Genomic DNA, 19,838 nt, shown 5'->3' on the forward strand with positions numbered 1-19,838 from the left:
AATAAAGAAGTCTTTATAGGAGGCTCCTCGTTGATAATTACAGCTGCCAAATAAGGAACAAAATGCATCTTTCAAGTTATATAAGATATTGAAGGATGTCAAAGACAGAAATTTGAAATGAAGGTTAAGAAAATATGTTAATAAAGTTATTTCTTTTAATGCGACTCGACCTTAGAACAATAAAGTTTTAATAAGTTCTTATAGAGAGGAGTTTAAACTTCCTCCCTACTTTTGAGAGCCAAGGAATTTCTATCCTAATATGATCCAATACCAATATTACAAAAGGAAACAGTTGGGAGAGCCTTCTGATAATCTATATGCAAGAGGCTATAATAAAAGATATAATAAACAAAAGCCCCAACAATGGTATCATGAATCTGTCCATTCGAATGTATATTTTGATGTTGGTGGTCATCGATATGTGACTATAAAAAGATAGCAAGTTTGGGTTTCAAAATGTTCAAAATATCTTGAAGCTCAAAAAGAAGAATATAATAGAGAAATCTATAAAGGGCTACTTAAATCTCATGTCCAAAAGTTATCCCCCAATAAGGAAACTTATGTTGAAATGAATACACCAAAAGTGGAAGAGAATTATATCTATAATGAATCCTCCGACTCTCCAGTTATACATTGGAAGCGACGTTCTGAACTTGGAGATGATCATGAGTTGGATGAAAAGGATAATTACTACAATGATGATGAAGAAGAGGAAGGGTGTAGTCCCATGGACATTGAAGTAATTCAGATGGTATACTTGTAGAAGTGCATCAATGAATTTAAAAAAAATAAAGAACAACTACGAGATGACCAAGAATAAGTAGCGACTATGAGTATAACTCTACAACCAAAAGAAGTTGAGGAGGAAGAAGCTGAAGAAGTTGTAAAGAAGTTAAAATTGGACATGCAATCCATGCGACAAAAGAAAAATCAAGAAATCCATCATTTGAATGCTCGTCTTGATGAGATGAGTAATATGTTGAAACAATTATTTTGACAACTTGGCATGATGACTATAACTAGCCAACCACCCATAGCAAATACTTAAAGAAATGTTGAAACTAAACACGATGTACTACTTACTTATGATATAATATTTGAGGAGTTATAGGAGCCAATATTTATAACTCCTAAAGAAGGTGAAATGGTTAACAAATATCAAATTGAAAACCTCATTAGCCAAATGGATAAAGCAACTATTGCTTCTGATGCCGTCGAAGCCTTAGTTGGAAAATGGCATCCATATCCAGTGAAATATGAACAAGAGATGTATCCAAAGATATACATAGTGTCAAAGTTCAATATATTTAATGGTACTGCAAATCCTCGTCATCATTTAGCACAATTAAAAGCTACATGTGGAAATATGGGTGGTAATGATGCTCTATTACTACCCCAATTTGTTAGCATCTTAATAGGTATAACTTTTAAATGGTATGTTGAGTTACCCAATGAATTAGTAAAAACATTCGCTGAATTATAAATGATGTTCGTTAAAAGATTCACCAGTGCAACAAAGAAGGTGATTATTGATGACCTCACTCTTGAGAAAAGGGAAAGAGAGGAATTAATCACCAAGTAAATAACCAGGTGGAGAAATCTCAACATTAAATGTGAGTAACAACTCACTGAAAAGCATGATGTTGAGCTATTAATGGGAACCATAGATGACCATATGGCTACATACCTGGCAACAACTATAATCAATGCTCTCTAGGAGTTATTAGATCATGTAGCCAAAATTAAAAAGTTACCTAGGCCTAGAAGTTTCAGCTTTAACTATAATAATAATCCATAAGGGAAGAAAAAATAGGCCAAGACCTTTGATCTGAAAAGAAGTGAGGTGAATACTACAATCCCATCTTCCTTGGATAAGAAGAAAAATAAGATTCAATGAATCCACCGAGGATACTGAAATGAATAAGGGAGAGGCAAAGGCCTCCTACTTTGTAGGAGAAAATTAACAAGTCGTATTCTTTCAAAAAGGAATATTCCAAAAAAATTTTTTAGGTATGCACTAATGATCAGCCTTCAATTTCCAGAATCCCATCGACCAGAACAGGCTGCCGTGCTTGATGATCCAAATTACTGTTTGTATCATAGGATCATTAGTCACCCAATTAAAGATTATTTTATATTTAAAGATTGGGTCGAAAGGAATTATCAAGATGGTAAAATTATATTTTTTAATAATGTTCTTATCAATCCCAAGAGGGTAAAAAATAATGTTATCTCTTGTACCCTATGAAAGCACAGAGGACAAAAAAGAAAAAGCTTCCCAAGAAGATGAAGGTGGTTAAGATACCTTTATCTGAAAGAAAACTAAATAAATGATGAATGTCTTACACGCCATTGAAGACACTTGTCCTAAAAGTATATTAGAATTGGAAGTCAGTTTAAGACTCCTTTCTTCAAAGAATAGTTTAAGAAAGAAAAAAACTTTTGAAATATTTGAAAGACCAAAAAGAAAACATAAGCCTGGATCAAAATCTCAGAAAGAAAAGAAAAATAAATTAATAAAGTTGAAATCATTGACTAAAAAATACATTGACTCTATCAATGAATATCAACAACTTTCAAGGTGTCCATCTAAGCTAGAGGAATACATGGCTAATTATTTCTTGACTCAAAATAAAAAAAAAGGAATAGAGTATTTAAATTTAGACTTGTTGAGTCATAAATAAATGAGGTGGAAGGGCTGCAAGGGGATGCATTACACCTCTTGCTATCTATATAACTGATGTGGAAATTCCTTATAAGGAAGGATATCATATACCAACACCTTTCACTAATTCAGATGAAGAATTATATTTTCCTAATGAAGAAAGTGATCATGAGGGCAAGAAGTTTCCTAAAGAAAATGTCCAAAACTCAAAAGTAGCTGAAATTTCGAGGAAGTTGAAGACATGGAAATTTTAAGGAACTCTCAAGCTGAAGCTAGTTCATCTTTAGAGGTGACACAAATCAAGCTGAGAAGCAGAAAGAAAGTTTCTCTACCTCAAAAGAAAATAAAGGATAATGAGGATGTCAGTGCAAATATGGATTACAATCTATTATCTTATCTCCATAAATTACTTGCACTGTTGAGTGTCTATGATGCCCTTCTTATATCTAAGAACCTCTGGGAAATACTCATTAAAGCTTTGTAAAATCATGAACAATATGAGGTGTTCTTTGCTGAGCAAAGGTTGGAAGAAGCTTTTCATATACATAATACTACTACAATCACTTTCTATGATAGTGATCTGCTCTTGGGAACTGTAGATCATAATTGGCCACTATATGTTATTGTAGAGAGTAACAACATTGAAGTAAATAGAATTTTGATCAACCTCAGTTTCTTTGTTGATTTAATGAGACTCAAAATGCTCAAAGGATTGGCCCTGGATGTTCAATACTTGAATAGAAGGATAATATTTTATAAGGATTCAATGAGCAAGGGCAAAGAACCCTGGGATCTTTGGTCTTACCTCTGAACTTTAGGGAACTTAAAATAGAGGCAAAATTTCATATCATTGATTCTAACACATCATACAATGCACTTCTCGGAAGACCATTGCTCCACGAGTATGGTATAGTGCCTTCAACACTTCATCAATGTATAAAATACATTCGAGATAATGAAGAATATCACATTGATGATGATGAACAACTAATCTTGGTTAATGAAGTCAAAATCTATGATGATGCCAAGTACTTTATAAATCAAAAGCCAAACAATAGTGAGCTTTCGAGAATTCAGGCTATTATGCTAGATAAGAAAAAGCCGAAAGTTAAAAGCAAGAATAAATCAAAGCAAATTTGCTCAGTGCCTCACCATGGTAATGATACCAAAGTGGACGATGATATCTCCATAAATTTTAATCCCCTAATCATTGGGAAAAGATAGAATGAACTATAAACTATCCCGTTTGATTATGAAGTTAATCACATAAATAAGGTACAATATTCAAGCAAACCATACATCAAAAGAGAAGAAGAATTCCTTTATCATCCCAAGGGTACTATGAAATCTCAGGAGGAATGGGACCCAACACCCAATTTCATATCTAAGAAATTATAGAAAGTATCAATTTCAATAATAATGTAGTTTGAAGATCAGATATCATCAAAATAATACCCATACCGATGGCACATTCCAAAACATTGACTTCCTCGCTAAATACAAATATAGAAATGTTAAAAACTTTCTATGCTCCTCCAAAAGAGATCTCAATGAACGTGGATCCATTTTATATAAATCAAGAGTAATACCACATCACATTACTCATGAAATATAATATGAAGATGATTGGAAATATGGAGAAATGTTGATCACCATTCCCCAATATCCTCCACCCATTATGAGAAAGCTAATAGAAAGAAGAATCTTCTTTGTGAAAATAAGCAAGCAAGCCCATTTCTTCAGAAAGCTCTATCCTAATGAGCAAGCATAAAAGCCTATTAGTACTGGTTTGTCTACAAAATGGGGTCTTCGATATGCTCGACATTCATATCACACATGAGTAGCATCTTAATACTATATTGAATACCCAAGACATTCACATCTTACATATGCAACCTCCTATTATATTATAGATAAGGAAGAGAGACCATCAGAATATGAAAATCAGGCAGAAGATCTAATTGTAGAATTGAAAGAAGGCCCAAAAGAGTTTGAAGAAGGTGGCCATGCTATTGTGGATGAACTCAAGGAGATTAATTTTGGTACTGAAGAAGATCCCAAACCTACATTCCTCAATGCAAATCTCTTGCAGGATAAAGCAGAGGAGCTAAGAATGTTTCTTTTTTAATATAAAAACTGCTTCACATGGAACTACACTGAAATGCTTGGATTATCACCAAAACTAGTAGTGCACAAAATCTCTATCGACACCATAATACCTTCCTGTCAAGCAAGCACTCAGATGAATACGACTTGAAATTGAAGAACAATTCATTGTTAGAACTAAGAAGCTTATTGAAGCTGATTTTATTTGACAAGAGAAGTATGCTGTCTAGATCGCCATTTTTGTTCTAGTAAAGAAAAATAATGGTCAAATTCATGTATGTATATACTACCTATATTTGAACAAGGCATGCCCAAAGAATGATTTTCCCCAGCCAATACAAAACTTATAGTTGATAACACATCGAATCATGACACTTTCTTATTCATGGATGGATCATCATGCTATAATCAAATTAAAATGGATCAAGAGGATGAAAAATATACATAATTTTGAACTACCATTGGCATATATTGCTACATGGTGATGTCGTTTGGCTTGAAAAATGCTGGAGGAACCTACCAAAGAGCAATGACTTGAATCTTTGATGATTCAAGCATTTTAAGTGCATAAAAAGAAGTTTTAAAGATTTGGTCATGCATGTAGCCGGTTAAGAAAATTATTAAGTGTTTTTAGAAGTATTATAAACATTATTTTATTTTATCTAAGTTTGTCTCTATAAATTTAATACTTTACAATATTTTGTATTTTAAAAGTGGGAAAAAAAAAACACGATGTCTTGAAGTTTTTATAAGATTATGTTTATGGTATTTGTAGAATTTTTACCTTATGTATCCTTTTCGCTGTGCCGTGCAACCTTAATACATAAGAAATTGTTTTTGCACTGTAATAATTATTTTGCCACATTTAAAATAGATTTTGTTGCGAAGGATTAAAATTGCTTCTGGTATTATCATAAAGAAATAGCTTCGATGATTTTAATAGTTCCATTTTGTTGTTAGTTTTGATTTTATTTTTATATACGAAAATATGAAAATATAATTTAAAAAAGAAATTTGAAGTAAAAATGTTTAATGTATTATATGTTTTAAAATTATATTAAAAAAATAAATTGAGATTCTTATTTTTAATGAACTTATAAATAAAAAATATCAATAAAACTAAAGGTAGAAAAGTCCGCATATTAGAGTAGTAATTGTGTTCAAAAGTATAATATACAAATATTTATCAATAAAATTTTAATCCAATGAATAATTTTTTTAATTAATTATGTAAGTTACATGATTTGAAGATTGATGTTTTCGTGTAAATCTATGTGGAGGGGACAAGGTTAAGGATTTCAATCAATAATAAAAAATGATAGATTTAACCTTTAGAGAGTGGTTTAAAGGAGTGTTATAATTGGGTTAGGTGCACTAATGAATAAATCTTACTCAATCAAAAAATTTAAATTTATGATGAGTGCTAATCATTTGATGTTTCTAGATTAATGTTATTGCATGATAAAACATTCATGTCAGTAGAGAGATGGAGTGTTTTATGCTCTAGCTTTATACAAAGATTTAGAATATAGACACATAAGAGAGATGGGTGTAAGAACCAAAAGAGACACCATATTTTTTATCTGAAAACCAATCTTGGGGCATTTGCCCAGTTGAAATGATTCCACTAATGATTGTTGTTGATTACAAATGACGTCCTTCTTCGAGGGAAGGCGTTGGCACAATATAGAAAATATACATCATATAAAGAACATTATATGGTTGGAGTTGGAAGAATCTAGTGATATGAGAAATGTTCTCAATAGAATGTTTGCATATTTGTTTGGTCAGTAGGATTGTGATCAGCTGGTGAATGAGGTCGGAGGGATCGAAGTTGGGCGAAATAGTCGGAGGGATCGAAGTTGGGCAAAAATAGTAGGAGGCATCATAGTCGGGCGACGGTGGTCAGGGGGATTGTAGTCAGTGGGTGATGGAGGTCAGAAGGATCGTAGTCTGGCGATAGTGAGCCATGGACCTTAATTGGCTGGCTATAGTAGTTTGAGGATCGTAGTCGACGACGATTATAGTTAAAGGTGCTATAGTTGGGTGATGGTGGTCAGAGGAACTATATTCGGTAAGTGATGAAGGTTTGTGAGATCATAGTCGACGGGAGATGGAGGTCAAGTAACTGAGGTTAGGGAGACTAAATTTGGGTGACATTGGTCGAAAGTACCATAGTCGATGGGTGAAGAAGGTCAGATGGATTGTGCCTGGCAATGGAGGTTAAAAGGATCATGGCAAGCGATTGAGGTCAGAAGGACTATAGTCAAATAACAATGGTTTAATAACCATAATTGATTGGTGAGAGTTCTGGGGGGCGGGGGGGGGAGCGTAGTCGGGCAACTGTTGACTATAAAAAAAAGAGAGCTAATAGATAAATTACAAAGCAACATACATGCCTTCGAGAGGGCCCCAACTCATACGGTTCATTCCTAAACGAAGCGATTGTCCGTTTAAAACAAAATAATCGTACATCCATTCCATTAAAATGACAAGCAGGAAAAGTCAGAAGAGGGCATTCACACTCCTCCTTCTCTCATCTCTTTGTAACACAAAATAGACAAAAGACAAAGCTCTACTTCTGCCTGTTTCTGACGTCAAACCCTCCACTTCAGTCAAACAGTCCGAAGCCATCGCCTTAGTGCCACTGAATCTCGCCCCAAGCGTAGCGAGGATTTGAATCCACCCAAAATTTTAGAGGGGTAGATTTTATTCGGTGATGTGCTAGGGTTTCCTTCTTCCCCAGCCGCCGTGACTTCTGGTGCTCCTCTCTCCTTCCCCTCTTCCGGCTTTGCCGGAGGAGTGATGGCCAACCGCTCTTCTCCCCCTCCTGAGGAGTTTCCTCCTCTTTCCTCCAAGGTACCCAAGCCTACTCAAGCGCCTACTCTCAGCTACAGTAATATTGTAGCGACTCCTCGTGCGGGGAATGCTTTCAAGCTTTCCTCTTCCATTCCACAAGATGATCCCCTGGATTACAACGAAGCTCACGTGAAGGCTGCTAAAGATGAATGGGGCCTATCCTTGATCGGTTATTCCATTGGTAGAAGATCTTATTACGAGTCTTTGCTCTCTGCCATGCGTAAGTTATGGAAGCTCAAAGGTATGATGAAATTACTTTCGTTGAGCGATGGTTTTTTCATGCGGTGTTTGGTTTTTTCTGGGTAAACCCTTCGTCTTGCAAAAATGGAAGCCAAATTTTAAGCCTGTTAGCGAAGAATTTTCCTCTGTCCCGATTTGGTTTAAAATCATCGATCTTCCGCTTCACTGTTGGACTCCAGAGGGTATTTCGCGGATTGCTAGTAAAATCGGTAAGCCTTTACTTGTGGATGATCTCACAGCTGAGAAAACAAGACTCACGTACGTCAGGGTCTGTGTTCAGGTCTCTAAAGATTATGCTTATCCTGAGACCATTCCTATTACCATCTTAGGGGAGCCGTTTACTCTCAAAATTCAATATGAATGGAAGCCCATTCCTTGTCAACATTGTGGATCGATTGTTCATTCCCCAGATTTTTGTCCTTCAAAGCCATCCTCTACTCAATCTGATGTTCGTATTCCTACGAGGGGAAGAAGTAACAGTCGTAAGCCGCCAAAACATGCGCATCGAAATTCTTCAAGCAGCTTTTCGAAGAAGAACTTACCATCCGATTCGACCGAAGGGCTTCATTCTGTTCTTCTTGCCAGTCATTCTGCTTCTCAACTTCATAATGATCAAACGACAAACACCATCACTCAAATACCGTCAATCAACATTCCTTCCACTTCGCAGGTTACTCCAGTGATTATTCCACCTAACAACATCCAGTCTTCTTTATCTCACATTCCGAATTTGAATTCCCCCACGGATGAATTGCCTAGCACTAGTTCGGCCATTTTACCCAAAAAAAAGCAAGAAAAGGTTTTATCGCCTAATAAATTTGCTATTTTGGGGGAAAGCAATGTGGACAATGTTCAGACTTCCTCTTCTTCTTCTAGTCAAGAACAAGCACGAAAGGTTCCTCCAGTTCAATCAAAAGCTTCTAGGAGTAAAGCTGGCAAAAAAACTCCAAACCACTCTAAATCCTAATGACCCCTCCATGTCTTGCGGCTTGGAATGTGAGAGGTTTTAACAGGCCCGAGAAGGTTAGGGCTTGTAAGGATTTAGTTCGTTGTCACAAACTTGATCTCATTTGTGTTTTGGAGAACATGATACATAATAAATCCTTGATGGATCCTTGGTTCCGTATGAATCATGAAATTTTTGTGAATGAAGAAAGTTGCCATAACTTTAACCTTTCCAAATCGGGTAGGATTTGGATTAAATGGAATCCCATGCACATTCATTTCATTCCCACCATTTGCACGTCACAGTTAATTTCAGGAAATCTGTATAGTGGCACTGAGCTGATCTGCGTTCTTTCTGTCATTTACGCTTCTAATGACCAAGCTGACAGGCTTCAGTTGTGGGATAAAATCAGGGAGCTGGGTGTGAGTATTTCCTCTCCTTGGCTGATTCTGGGGGATTTCAACTGCTGCTTAAATGCTAGTGAAAAGTCTGGTGGGACTCCTCTTCTTGCTTCACAACTTTGGGACTTTAATTCCCTTCTTTTTGATGTGTGCTTATTTGACTTAGCCTCTATTGGCTTGAAGTTCTCCTGGTTCAATCAAAGGGCCAATGATCCTATTCACCTGAAATTGGATAGGATGCTTATTAATGACAAATGGCTGGAATCCTTCCCTACTTCTAGATACAAAGTGTTAGCTCCTTCTTGCTCTGATCACTCACCCATTGTCCTTCAAAGTGGTCAGACAGCTAATGGGAATCATAGATTCCTTTTCAAAAATTTTTAGACAAAGCAAGATGAATTTTGGCATGTTCTTCTGGACATTTTTTCTCAACCCATTAGAGGTAACCCTATTTTAGGGCTATATAGCAAGCTTAAAAATCTGAAGTTGAGGCTTAAAGGTTATGATTGGACAAACTCTTCTCTTTTGTCCAATCAATTCATTTCTCTAAAGGAGCAACAGTCTTGCTGTTTGGGTTTACTTAATAATGACCCTCAGAACCTATCTTTGAACCAAAGATTGAAGGGAATTAATGCTCAAATTGCTGACTGCTCTTCTTCTTGGACTAATTGGATGCTACAAAGGGCAAAAATAAAATGGCTTTCACAAGGGGAAGATGATTTGAAATTTCTTTATGCTAGAGTAAGGAGAAGGAGGAATATCTGCTCTTCCAAATTGGTGGCTTCTGATGACCCTAATGTTAGGATTAATATGGTTAGCTCTATCATTGAACACTTTGAGAAGTTATTCAATGCTCCTAATCCTCCCGCTTGCTGTGATCCTCTGCCTATTCCGGAAGGTAACATCATTCCTCCTCATCTTGCCTCTTTACTCACTGCTCCTATTTCTGATGATGACATAAAGGCCGTTATTTTCCATGGGAGCTCCAACTCCTCTCCTGGGCCTGATGGGTTCAATTTTGAGTTTTATAAATCGTCTTGGCTTTTTACGGGCCCTTTGATTTGCAAAGCGGTTAAATCTTTTTTCTCCAAAGGTTACCTTCCCAAATTTATTAAAGCCTCGGCTATTGCTCTTATCCCAAAAACTGCACATGCTTCTAACATTACAGATTTCAGACCTATTGCCCTATGTAATGTTTTTTACAAGATCATCACAAAAATTATGGCGCTAAGGATGAAAGATTTCATGCCTTTAATCATTGGGGAAAATCAAGGTGGCTTTATAAAGAATCGTATTGGTACTGATAATGCTCTTCTCGCCTCTGAGATTCTTTTGGATTTCAAAAAAGCTGCCAATCGGAAATTTATGTGTGTCAAGCTTGATATCCGTAAAGCTTTCGACTCTGTCTCTCGTGACTTCATTCTTTTCAGAATGAAACAAAAAGGTTTTCCTTCTACTTTCATTAATTGGACCAAAGCCTGTATTTATGACGTTCCTTTTTCTATTTGTATTGATGGTGCTCTTGAAGGCTATTTCCATTCCACCTCGGGTATTAGGCAAGGGTGCCCGCTTAGCCCCTATTTATTCTGTATTGCTATGGACGCTTTCACTTGTATGATTGATAATCATTCTGCGGTGGACAGATTTATGGGGATCCATAAGAAGGATTTGGTTATCTCTCATTTGCTTTATGCAGATGATCTTCTTATTTTTGGGGAGGCAACGGTACAGAATTGTAAAGTGCTTGTGGACATACTGGATGGTTTTGCTCAGTTGTCTGGGCTAAAGGTCAATCATGAGAAAAGCAATCTTATCATCTCCAAATCTATTTCTAATCCTCTGCTTATTGCTGAAGCTCTCAACATCTCTTCTTTTGGGGATAAAATGACTTATCTTGGGATCCCAATATCTGTTAAAAAATTGAGTAAAGCTGACTACCAGCTTTTGCTGAACACCATCTCTAAGCACCTTGCGGGTTGGAAAGCCCGTCTGCTGTCTTTTGCTGGGAGGCTGCAGTTCGTTAAATACACGATTTGCAATACGATTATCTACTGGGTTAGGGGAACTATGCTGTCTAAATCTTGCATTAGGAATCTTAATAGGATGTGCTCTAGATTTCTATATTTTGGAGATGTGGAGGCTCGGAAGGTTTTTTTGATTGCTTGGAATAACACCTGTAAGCCAAAGCATTTGGGCGGGTTGGGTATTCCGAACCTGCTTGGTCTTCAATTTGCTAATACTTGCTCACTGGTTCTGAGATTCTACAATTCTAACTCCATGCTTTTTAAATTTTTAAATGTCAAATATGGTACACCTTGGACCCCGATTTTAGGCAAGGCCTCATCCCTTTGGTGCGATATGAATAGGATTGCCATACAGATTAATCCCATTATTAGCTTTGAGCTTTATTCCAACATCATTGTCTCTCTACTCTGGGATCCTTGGTTTCACGGGAAATCCATAATGGTGGAATGTGCAAATCAAAACTTAAATACTGTTATCCCTTGTCATGCCACGGTTTCTGATTTTACGGGGCATGTTGGCTGGTTGTTACCTTCTCTTATTTCTGAGTTTTTAGCTGATTCTATTCAGCAATCTGATAGCAGCCAAGGGGTTTGGAGAGAAAGGAATGAAAGAAGGTTTAATTTCAAAACTAGATGCTCAACTACTCTTTCAATGCTTATCAAAAATGCTGTTGATGCTAAGATTATCAAATGGAAAGCTACGGTTAATCTTCAAAACTCGTCATCTGTTCTCGGTAATCTGGAACCGGGGCCTGCTGCTTGAGCCATGATGTTGGCTGTTCTCATGTGGGAAAGTTTACTGTTATTGGTTTTTGATGCTGGAAGGACATAGCTATTCTGATTCTGGTTCTATTTCGCTGGGCATTGTTCTTAATCTCTTGGTTTGTTGTCTATCTGCTTCTCTTTTTGGAGATTTGGTTGGCTCGTTTCTTTCCCGTACAGGACGATGATGTAGCTGCTAATCATCTCCTTGGAGGGCCTTTCTTTTTGGGCAACCAGGAGATTATTTCTTTGTGGGTGCCGTTTTGATCAAGTTGATTTCGGATTAGCAGTCTGAGTCCTTTAGGTGCTCTTGCACCTAAGTTTTGTGAACTGTGTTCTGGGCTGTGTTGTTTTTCTTTTTGTCTAATGTGGGGGGTATAAGTTTTTGGTTTTTCTTCAATTTTTGAAGTTTAAACCTTTTTTGTTATACCTTACTTGTAACCTTCTTTTACATAGTAATATATGGGCTTTGCCCTCATTTTCCCCAAAAAAAAAAAAAAAAAAAAAAAAAAAATCTCGCCCCAAGCCTTTGTCCCAACGTCCAATACACTCCATCTTCTCCTCTGACGCGATTGACCCTGACGTCTGACTCTGACGTTGCTTTTCAATTTCTTCACTTTGCAGAAGGGCAGAGATCGCACGAGTAGCTCTTCAGTTCCTTCGTTACTGTCAGATGTTGCTTTACAGGAGGGCAGAGATCGCACGAGTCACCTTTATTGCTGTTCGACTTCATTGCTTAATAGAGGTATAAAGATTACACGAGTCGACTTCTTCAACTCCCTTTTGACTAATCAATTTAGCTCTTTGGACAACTACCCTAGCCAAAACTTCACCGTGCCTGAGCTGACTCCAATCAAACCCTTTCTCCCTTTCTTTTTTAAATGTATATTATAATATATAATATTATATATAAAAAATATATTATGATATATCTATATCATAATATATTATTTTTATTATTTATATAATATCATATATCTAAAGAGAGAGAGAAAGTGTGATATAATAAAAAAAAGAGACTTTCAAGCCTGTGTCGAAGACCCACACCATCGATCTTAGATCTGGGTGGATGGTTTTAAAATTTGAAGACCTACACCATAGATCTTAGATTTGGGTAGATTGTTTTAAAGATTAAAGACTCCATACCATCGTATCTTAGATTAGGCTGGGATGGTTCCAAATCGAAGATACTACGCCGTTAACCTTAGGTCTGTGTAGGAAGAAATTACGGCAAATGCCGTTTGATTTCTCCCTCGATGGGGACGGGACGATAGGAGGCTGTCGAAATTTCTTCAAAATTTTATAGGGCAGTTCAATTCAAATATTCAATAACTAATTTGATTAATTAATGTTTATTAAAAATTAATAAAAGTAATTAATTAATTTCGGGAATACCTATCATTATAATGAAAGTTTTGAATATATTCAAGATAAGGGAATAACTCGATATTATCATCATCTTCACTATGACTTATGTCTATCCCTTTCCACTTGTATTCATGACAAACAAGAATGAAAATGTGAATCAAGTGGAGAGTACCTTAAAATCATTATGTTTTTTTTTTAATCTTTGATCAACCTTATATATCGTACTGGAAAAACTCAATGAATTATGTACATCTCATAGTATGGGCAAATCCTACTCCTCATCATTCTCCCAAAAGTTATCCAATATAAGTAAAATTTTTTGACATCATTTCACTCCTAAAAGACTATCTTGAAGAGTCTAAAAAATCTTTAAATGAGACCTCTATTTAAGAGATTCCAATATAAGTAGCATTGAGTAGAAGATCATGAAGTTATTGTGAAATTTTAAATACTCAAAATTATTGATTAATTGAAATTAATTGGTTAATTTTAAAATACAAAAGTATTTTTTAAGTCGGAAAGTTTTAAAAATCTAAGAGTAGGTTAAAAGTCAAGAGCATTAATATTTAGTGACTAATTCGAGCAATTATGAAATGACATATAATAAAAAAAGAGGGGGGGGGGGAATGATTTCCTATTAATCAACATATACAATTAGTACTCTCCAAATTCTTACAAACTCTCCAAGTAATAAACTCAAAAGAACTCACAACAAACCCTTGAACCCTTCAGAACAACTCAACATTATATAAAACCCATATATAGACAGTTCTTAAACTCCCCAAACCTATACAAACACAAACTGAAACTCTCCAACAAAACAACACACTCTACATGGTTCCAAATCTCCAGTATGAACTCCTACAACAAATAAATAAACTCATTAAGAATTGAAATTAATTTAATATAAAAAATAAATGCTAAAATAGAAAAATATTGCACTAAATTACTAGTACACTAGTGCATGAAAAGTAAACTACTAGTGCTAAAAAGAAACTATCAAATGGTTAGAAAAGAGCTACGGTAGAAATGCACTAACATCACACAACGATAAATTGAAACCCATAGACTAGGGTCAAACCTCTTAAGCAATAGGTGTCCACTCAAACAATCAAACAAATCTAAATAAAATAAATGGGTAGCCTTTTTTACAATAACAAGGTTGTAAGATCCATCCCATGACCCCTTCTAATGGAAGCCATAAGTCTGACCTCTATGGGAAATGTTTAGGTGATAGCATAACATTAGAATCCTCTCTCGGGCATCCTAGCCTATAGGGCTTAGTTGTAAGGACCACAACTCATGCCACTTAGCTTACCAAGCTAGGTCGTAAGATCCATCATTAGGTAACTTCTAAGGAAGAAATAAGACCTACCTAGATGAAATCTTTGGGATACCTTTAGTAGAGGTCGTAAGTCCCACTAACTGAACTACTTTCTAATGAAAGCCATAAGTCCCTACCCAAATCTAATCAAACGGATATCTCTTGTTAAAAAATTAAGGAAAAAATCCTCAATAGAGAATTTAATTTTTAAATAATTCTTTGACATACAATAATTATGACATTAGGCCCATTTTGAAAGCATGTGAAATTTTTATCATAAATTTCTCAACAAAACAAATAAAAGCACTAACAGTTATTGTGTGCACTGGGTATCCTAATCCATAGGACTAGCTTATGAGACCCACCAATAGACAAGTTCCAAGTGAAATTGAAAGACCCACATTTTAGAAAAATTGCTAAATAAATAACAATGATCCTAAACCCCAACCAATCCAATTCAAACTAATGAATATGTTAATTTAAAGGATTAAGTTACAAGACCCACTTTCATGCTACTTTCTAAGTGAAGTCATAAGACCTACCCTAAATAATTAATTTCCTAGGTACCATTGCTGTAGAGTTAGGTTGCAAGACCTATCTTTGACTTCACTTAGAAAGTAGCATGAAAGTGGGTCTATCTCCATTTCCCCATAATTGAGACTAAAAACTTAAAAAAAATATTCATCTTTAATCGAGAGTTCTATATTACAAGCTAAGATGGGAAATTAACTATGAATATATTTATTCATGAGAAGTAAGGACCCTAGATCTAATTAAACCCTAACATTACCCTGAGGAGAAATCTAGTTAACTATAAATTGACTTAAGAAAAATGGAATCTTATGTCAGTCAAGTGTGATTCATGGATTTGTGCTATTTTTTTGAGACAACAGATTTTTGGTGACTTCATTAGGGATAGCTTTTCTCTCATTCTTTAGATAAAAAAAATTTATATATGGTCTCAAATAACTAAACATAAAAAAAATAAATATAAATGTTCATTCAATGCAAGCCTGTGTTTTCTTTTCCAACAGAATTTAGGTTGACTCTAATCCCTGCATATTCTATTGAGAGGTTGATAATATGACGCCTCTAAAGTCCTTCATGACTGTGAAACTAGGCAAGGGAGCTAGAATGTAGTTCCCTCAAGCCTTCTTAAACACAGGCTATGCTTGAGCGACCATTCATTTCAAAATTATTTATGAAGTAATGCAATTCTAATATTTCATTCATAAGAATATTGTTAGTGTACGTGCTATTAGAGTTGTCGCTAATAAGCCTACTACTGAAGCTATTTATGAGAAGGGTCCCAAGAGGGAATCTATATTTTCAGCATCTATACCTCTACCATTAAATTTTTTTTTTTTTTTATCGCAAGCTGCAATTTATTAGCATGAGTACAACCAATCAGGACATAATCTAGGATGATGTAACTAAAGAGTATAATATTGAAATTTCTTATGCAAGTACTTAGCTTTCCAGGAAAGCTAGAAGAAAGGCCAATGCTTACTTATGAGCTAATGACTGGGTACCTAATACACTTTAAGAATCATCACAACAGCTAGAGGTAAATGTACTAACCAATAATGGTTTTGAATTATTAAATGGGTAAAAAGAAATGTTGAAAAGAAAAAAATAAAGAAGTCTTTCTGGGAGACTCCTCGTTGATAATTATAGCTGCTAAATAAGGAACAATATGCATCTTTCAAGAAATATAAGATATTGAAGGATGTCAAAGACAAAAATTTGCAATGAAGGCTAAGAAAATATGTTAATAGAGTTATTTCTTTTAATGTGACTCTACCTCAGAACAATAAAGTTTCAAAAAGAACTTATAGAGAGGAGTTTAAACTTCCTCCCTACTTTTGAGAGCCAAGGAATTTCTGTCCTAATATGAGCCAATACCAATATTATAAAAGAAAATAGTTGGAAGAGCCTTTTGATAATCTATATGAAAGATGCTATGGAAAAAGATATAATAAACAAAAGTCACAATAATGGTATCATGAATATGTCCATTCGAATATTTATTCTGATGTTGGTGGTCATCGATATGTGACTATAAAAAGATAGCAAGTTTGGGTTCCAAAATGACCCAAATATCCTGAAGCTAAAAAAGAAGAATATAATAGAGAAATCTATAAAGGGATACTTAAATCTCATGTCCAAAAGTTATCCCCCAATAAGGAAACTTATGTTGAAATGACTACGCCAAAAGTGGAAGAGAATTATATCTATAATGAATCCCCCGACTCTCCAGTTATACATTAGAAGCGACATTCTGAATTTGGAGATGATCATGAGTTGGATGAAAAGGATAATTGCTACAATGATGATGAAGAAGTGGAAGGGTGTATTAGTCCCATGGACATTAAATTTATTCAGATGGTATACTTGTAGAAGTGCAACATTGTTTAAAAAAAATGAAGAACAACTATGAGATGACAAATAACAAGCAGCGATTATGAGTTTAACTCTATAACCAGAAGAAGTTGAGGAGGAAAACGTTGAAGAAGTTGTAAAGAAGTTACAATTGGATATGCAATCCATGTGACAACAGAAAGATCAAGAAATCCATCATTTGAATGCTCATCTTGATGAGATGAGTAATATGTTGAAATAATTATTTTGACAACTTGGCATGATGGCTATAACTAGCCAACCACCCATAGAAAATACTCAAGGAAATGTTGAAACTAATCACTTTGTACTGCTCACTTATGATAGAATATTTGAGGTGTTACAGGAGCCAATATTGATAATTCCTAAAGAAGGTGAAATGGTTAGCAAATATAAAATAGAGAATCTCATTAGCCAAATGGATAAAGCAACTACTGCTTCTGATGCTGTTGAAGCCTTAGTTGGAAAATGGCATCCATATCTAGTGAAATATGACCAAGAGAAGTATCCAAAGATATACATAGTGCCAAAATTCAATATATTTAATGATACTAGAAATCCTCATCATCATTTAGCTCAATCCAAAGTTACATGTGGAAATATTGGCGGTAATGATGCTTTATTACTACCACAATTTGTTAGCATCTTAATAGGTATATCTTTTAAATGGTATGTTGCATTACCAATTGAATTAGTAAAAACATTCGCTGAATTAGAAATGATGTTCATTAAAAGATTCACCAGTGCAACAAAGAAGGTGATTATTGCTGACCTCGCTCTTGAGAAAAGGGAAAGAGAGAAATCAATCACAAAGTATATAACCAAGTGGAGAAATCTCAACATTAAATGCAAGTAACAACTCACTAAAAAGCATGATGTTGAGCTATTAATGGGAAACATAGATGACCATATGGCTACATACATGGAAACAACTATAATCAATGCTTTCTAGGAGTTATTGGATCGTTTAGCCAAAATTAAAAAGTTAATTAGGCTTAGAAGTGTCGGCTTTAACTATAATAATAATCCGTAAGGGAAGAAAAAATAGGCCAAGACCTTTGATCCGAAAAGAAGTGAGGTGAATACTCAATCCAATCTTCCTTGGATAAGAAAGAAAAATAAGAATATAAGATTCAATGAATCCACTGAGGATGCTGAAATGAATAAGGGAGAGGAAAAGGCCTCCTAACTTATAGGAGAAAATTAACAAGCCGTATTCTTTCAAAAAGGATTAAACAAAAAAGATTTTTAGGCATGCACTAATGATCGGCCTTCAATTGCCAGAATTCCGTAGACCAGAACAGGCTGCCATACCTGATGATCCAAATTACTATTTGTATCATAGGATCATTAGTCACCCAATTAAAGATTATTTTACATTCAAAGATTGGGTTGAAAGAAATTATCAGAATGGTAAAATTATATTTTTTAATATTGTTCTTATCAATCCCAAGAGCGTTAAAACTAATGTTATCTTTTCTATACCCTGTGAAAGCACAGGGGACAAAAAAGGAAAAGCACCCCAAGAAGATGAAGGTGGTTAAGATACCTTTATTTAAAAGAAAACTAAATAAATGATGAATGTCTTACATGGCATTAAAGACATTTGTCCTAAAAGTATATTAGAATTGGAAGTCAATCCAAGACTCCTTTCTTCAAAGAATAGTTTAAGAAAGAAGAAAACCTTTGAAATATTTCAAAAACCAAAAAGGAAAACATAAGCCTGGATCAAAATCTTAGAAAGAAAAGAAGAAGAAATTAACAAAGTTGAAATCATTGACTAAAAATACATTGATTCTATCATTGAATATAAACAACCTCCAAGGTGTCCATCTAAGCTAGAGGAATACATTGCTAATTTATTTCTTGACTCAAAATAAAAAAAGGAAGAGAGTATTTCAATTCAGACTTGTTGAGTCATAAATAAATGAGGTGGAAGGGCTGCAAGAGGATGCAATACACCTCTTGTTATCTATGAAGTTGATGTGGAAATTACTTATAAGGAAGGACATCATATACCAACACCTTTTACTAATTCAGATGAAGAATTATATTTTCTTAATGAGGAAAATGATCATAAGGTCAAGAAGTTTCCTAAAGAAAAATATCCAAAACTGAAAAGTAGCTTAGATTTCAAGGAAGTTGAAGACATGGAAATTTCAAAGAACTCTCAAGTTGAAGCTAGTTCATCTTCAGAGGTGACACAAATCAAGCTGAGAAGCGGAAAACAAGTTTATCTACCTCAAAAGAAAATAAAGGATAATGAGAATGTCAGTGCAAATATGGATTACAATCAATTATCCCATCTCCATAAATTACCTACACTGTTGAGCGACTATGATGCCATTCGTATATCTAAGAACATATGGGAAATACTCATTAAAGCTTTGTAAAATCCTGAACAGTATGAGGTGTTCTTTGCTGAGCAAAAGTTGAAAGAAGCTTTTCATATACATAATACTGCTACAATCACTTTCTATGATAGTGATCTACTCTTGGGAACTACATATTATAATTGGCCACTATATGTTACTGTAGAGAGTAACAACATTGAAATAAATAGAATTTTGATCAACCAAGGTTTCTTTGTTGATCTAATGAGACTCAAAATGCTCAACGGATTGGCCCTAGACGTTCAATACTTGAATAGAAGGATAATGTTTTATAAGGATTCAACGAGCAAGGGAAAACAACCCTGGGATCTTTGGTCTTACCTCTAAACTTTAGGGAACTTAAAATAGAG

General features: G+C 35.0%; 1 protein-coding gene across 1 annotated transcript; it reads left to right on the forward strand.

Annotated features, from left to right (window-relative positions):
• Positions 1-8,836: 8,836 nt before the first annotated feature.
• Positions 8,837-19,488, forward strand: LOC110111333. Its single transcript, XM_020843149.2, has 6 exons — positions 8,837-9,505; positions 9,602-11,975; positions 12,067-12,122; positions 12,184-12,263; positions 12,628-12,748; positions 19,099-19,488. The coding sequence occupies exons 1-6, from the start codon at positions 8,837-8,839 to the stop codon at positions 19,486-19,488; spliced, it is 3,690 nt and encodes a 1,229-aa protein (XP_020698808.2).
• The last annotated feature ends 350 nt before the right edge of the window (positions 19,489-19,838 follow it).

This window comes from Dendrobium catenatum, unplaced genomic scaffold, assembly GCF_001605985.2.
Source record: "Dendrobium catenatum unplaced genomic scaffold, ASM160598v2 fragScaff_scaffold_133, whole genome shotgun sequence".
NCBI lineage: Eukaryota > Viridiplantae > Streptophyta > Magnoliopsida > Asparagales > Orchidaceae > Dendrobium > Dendrobium catenatum.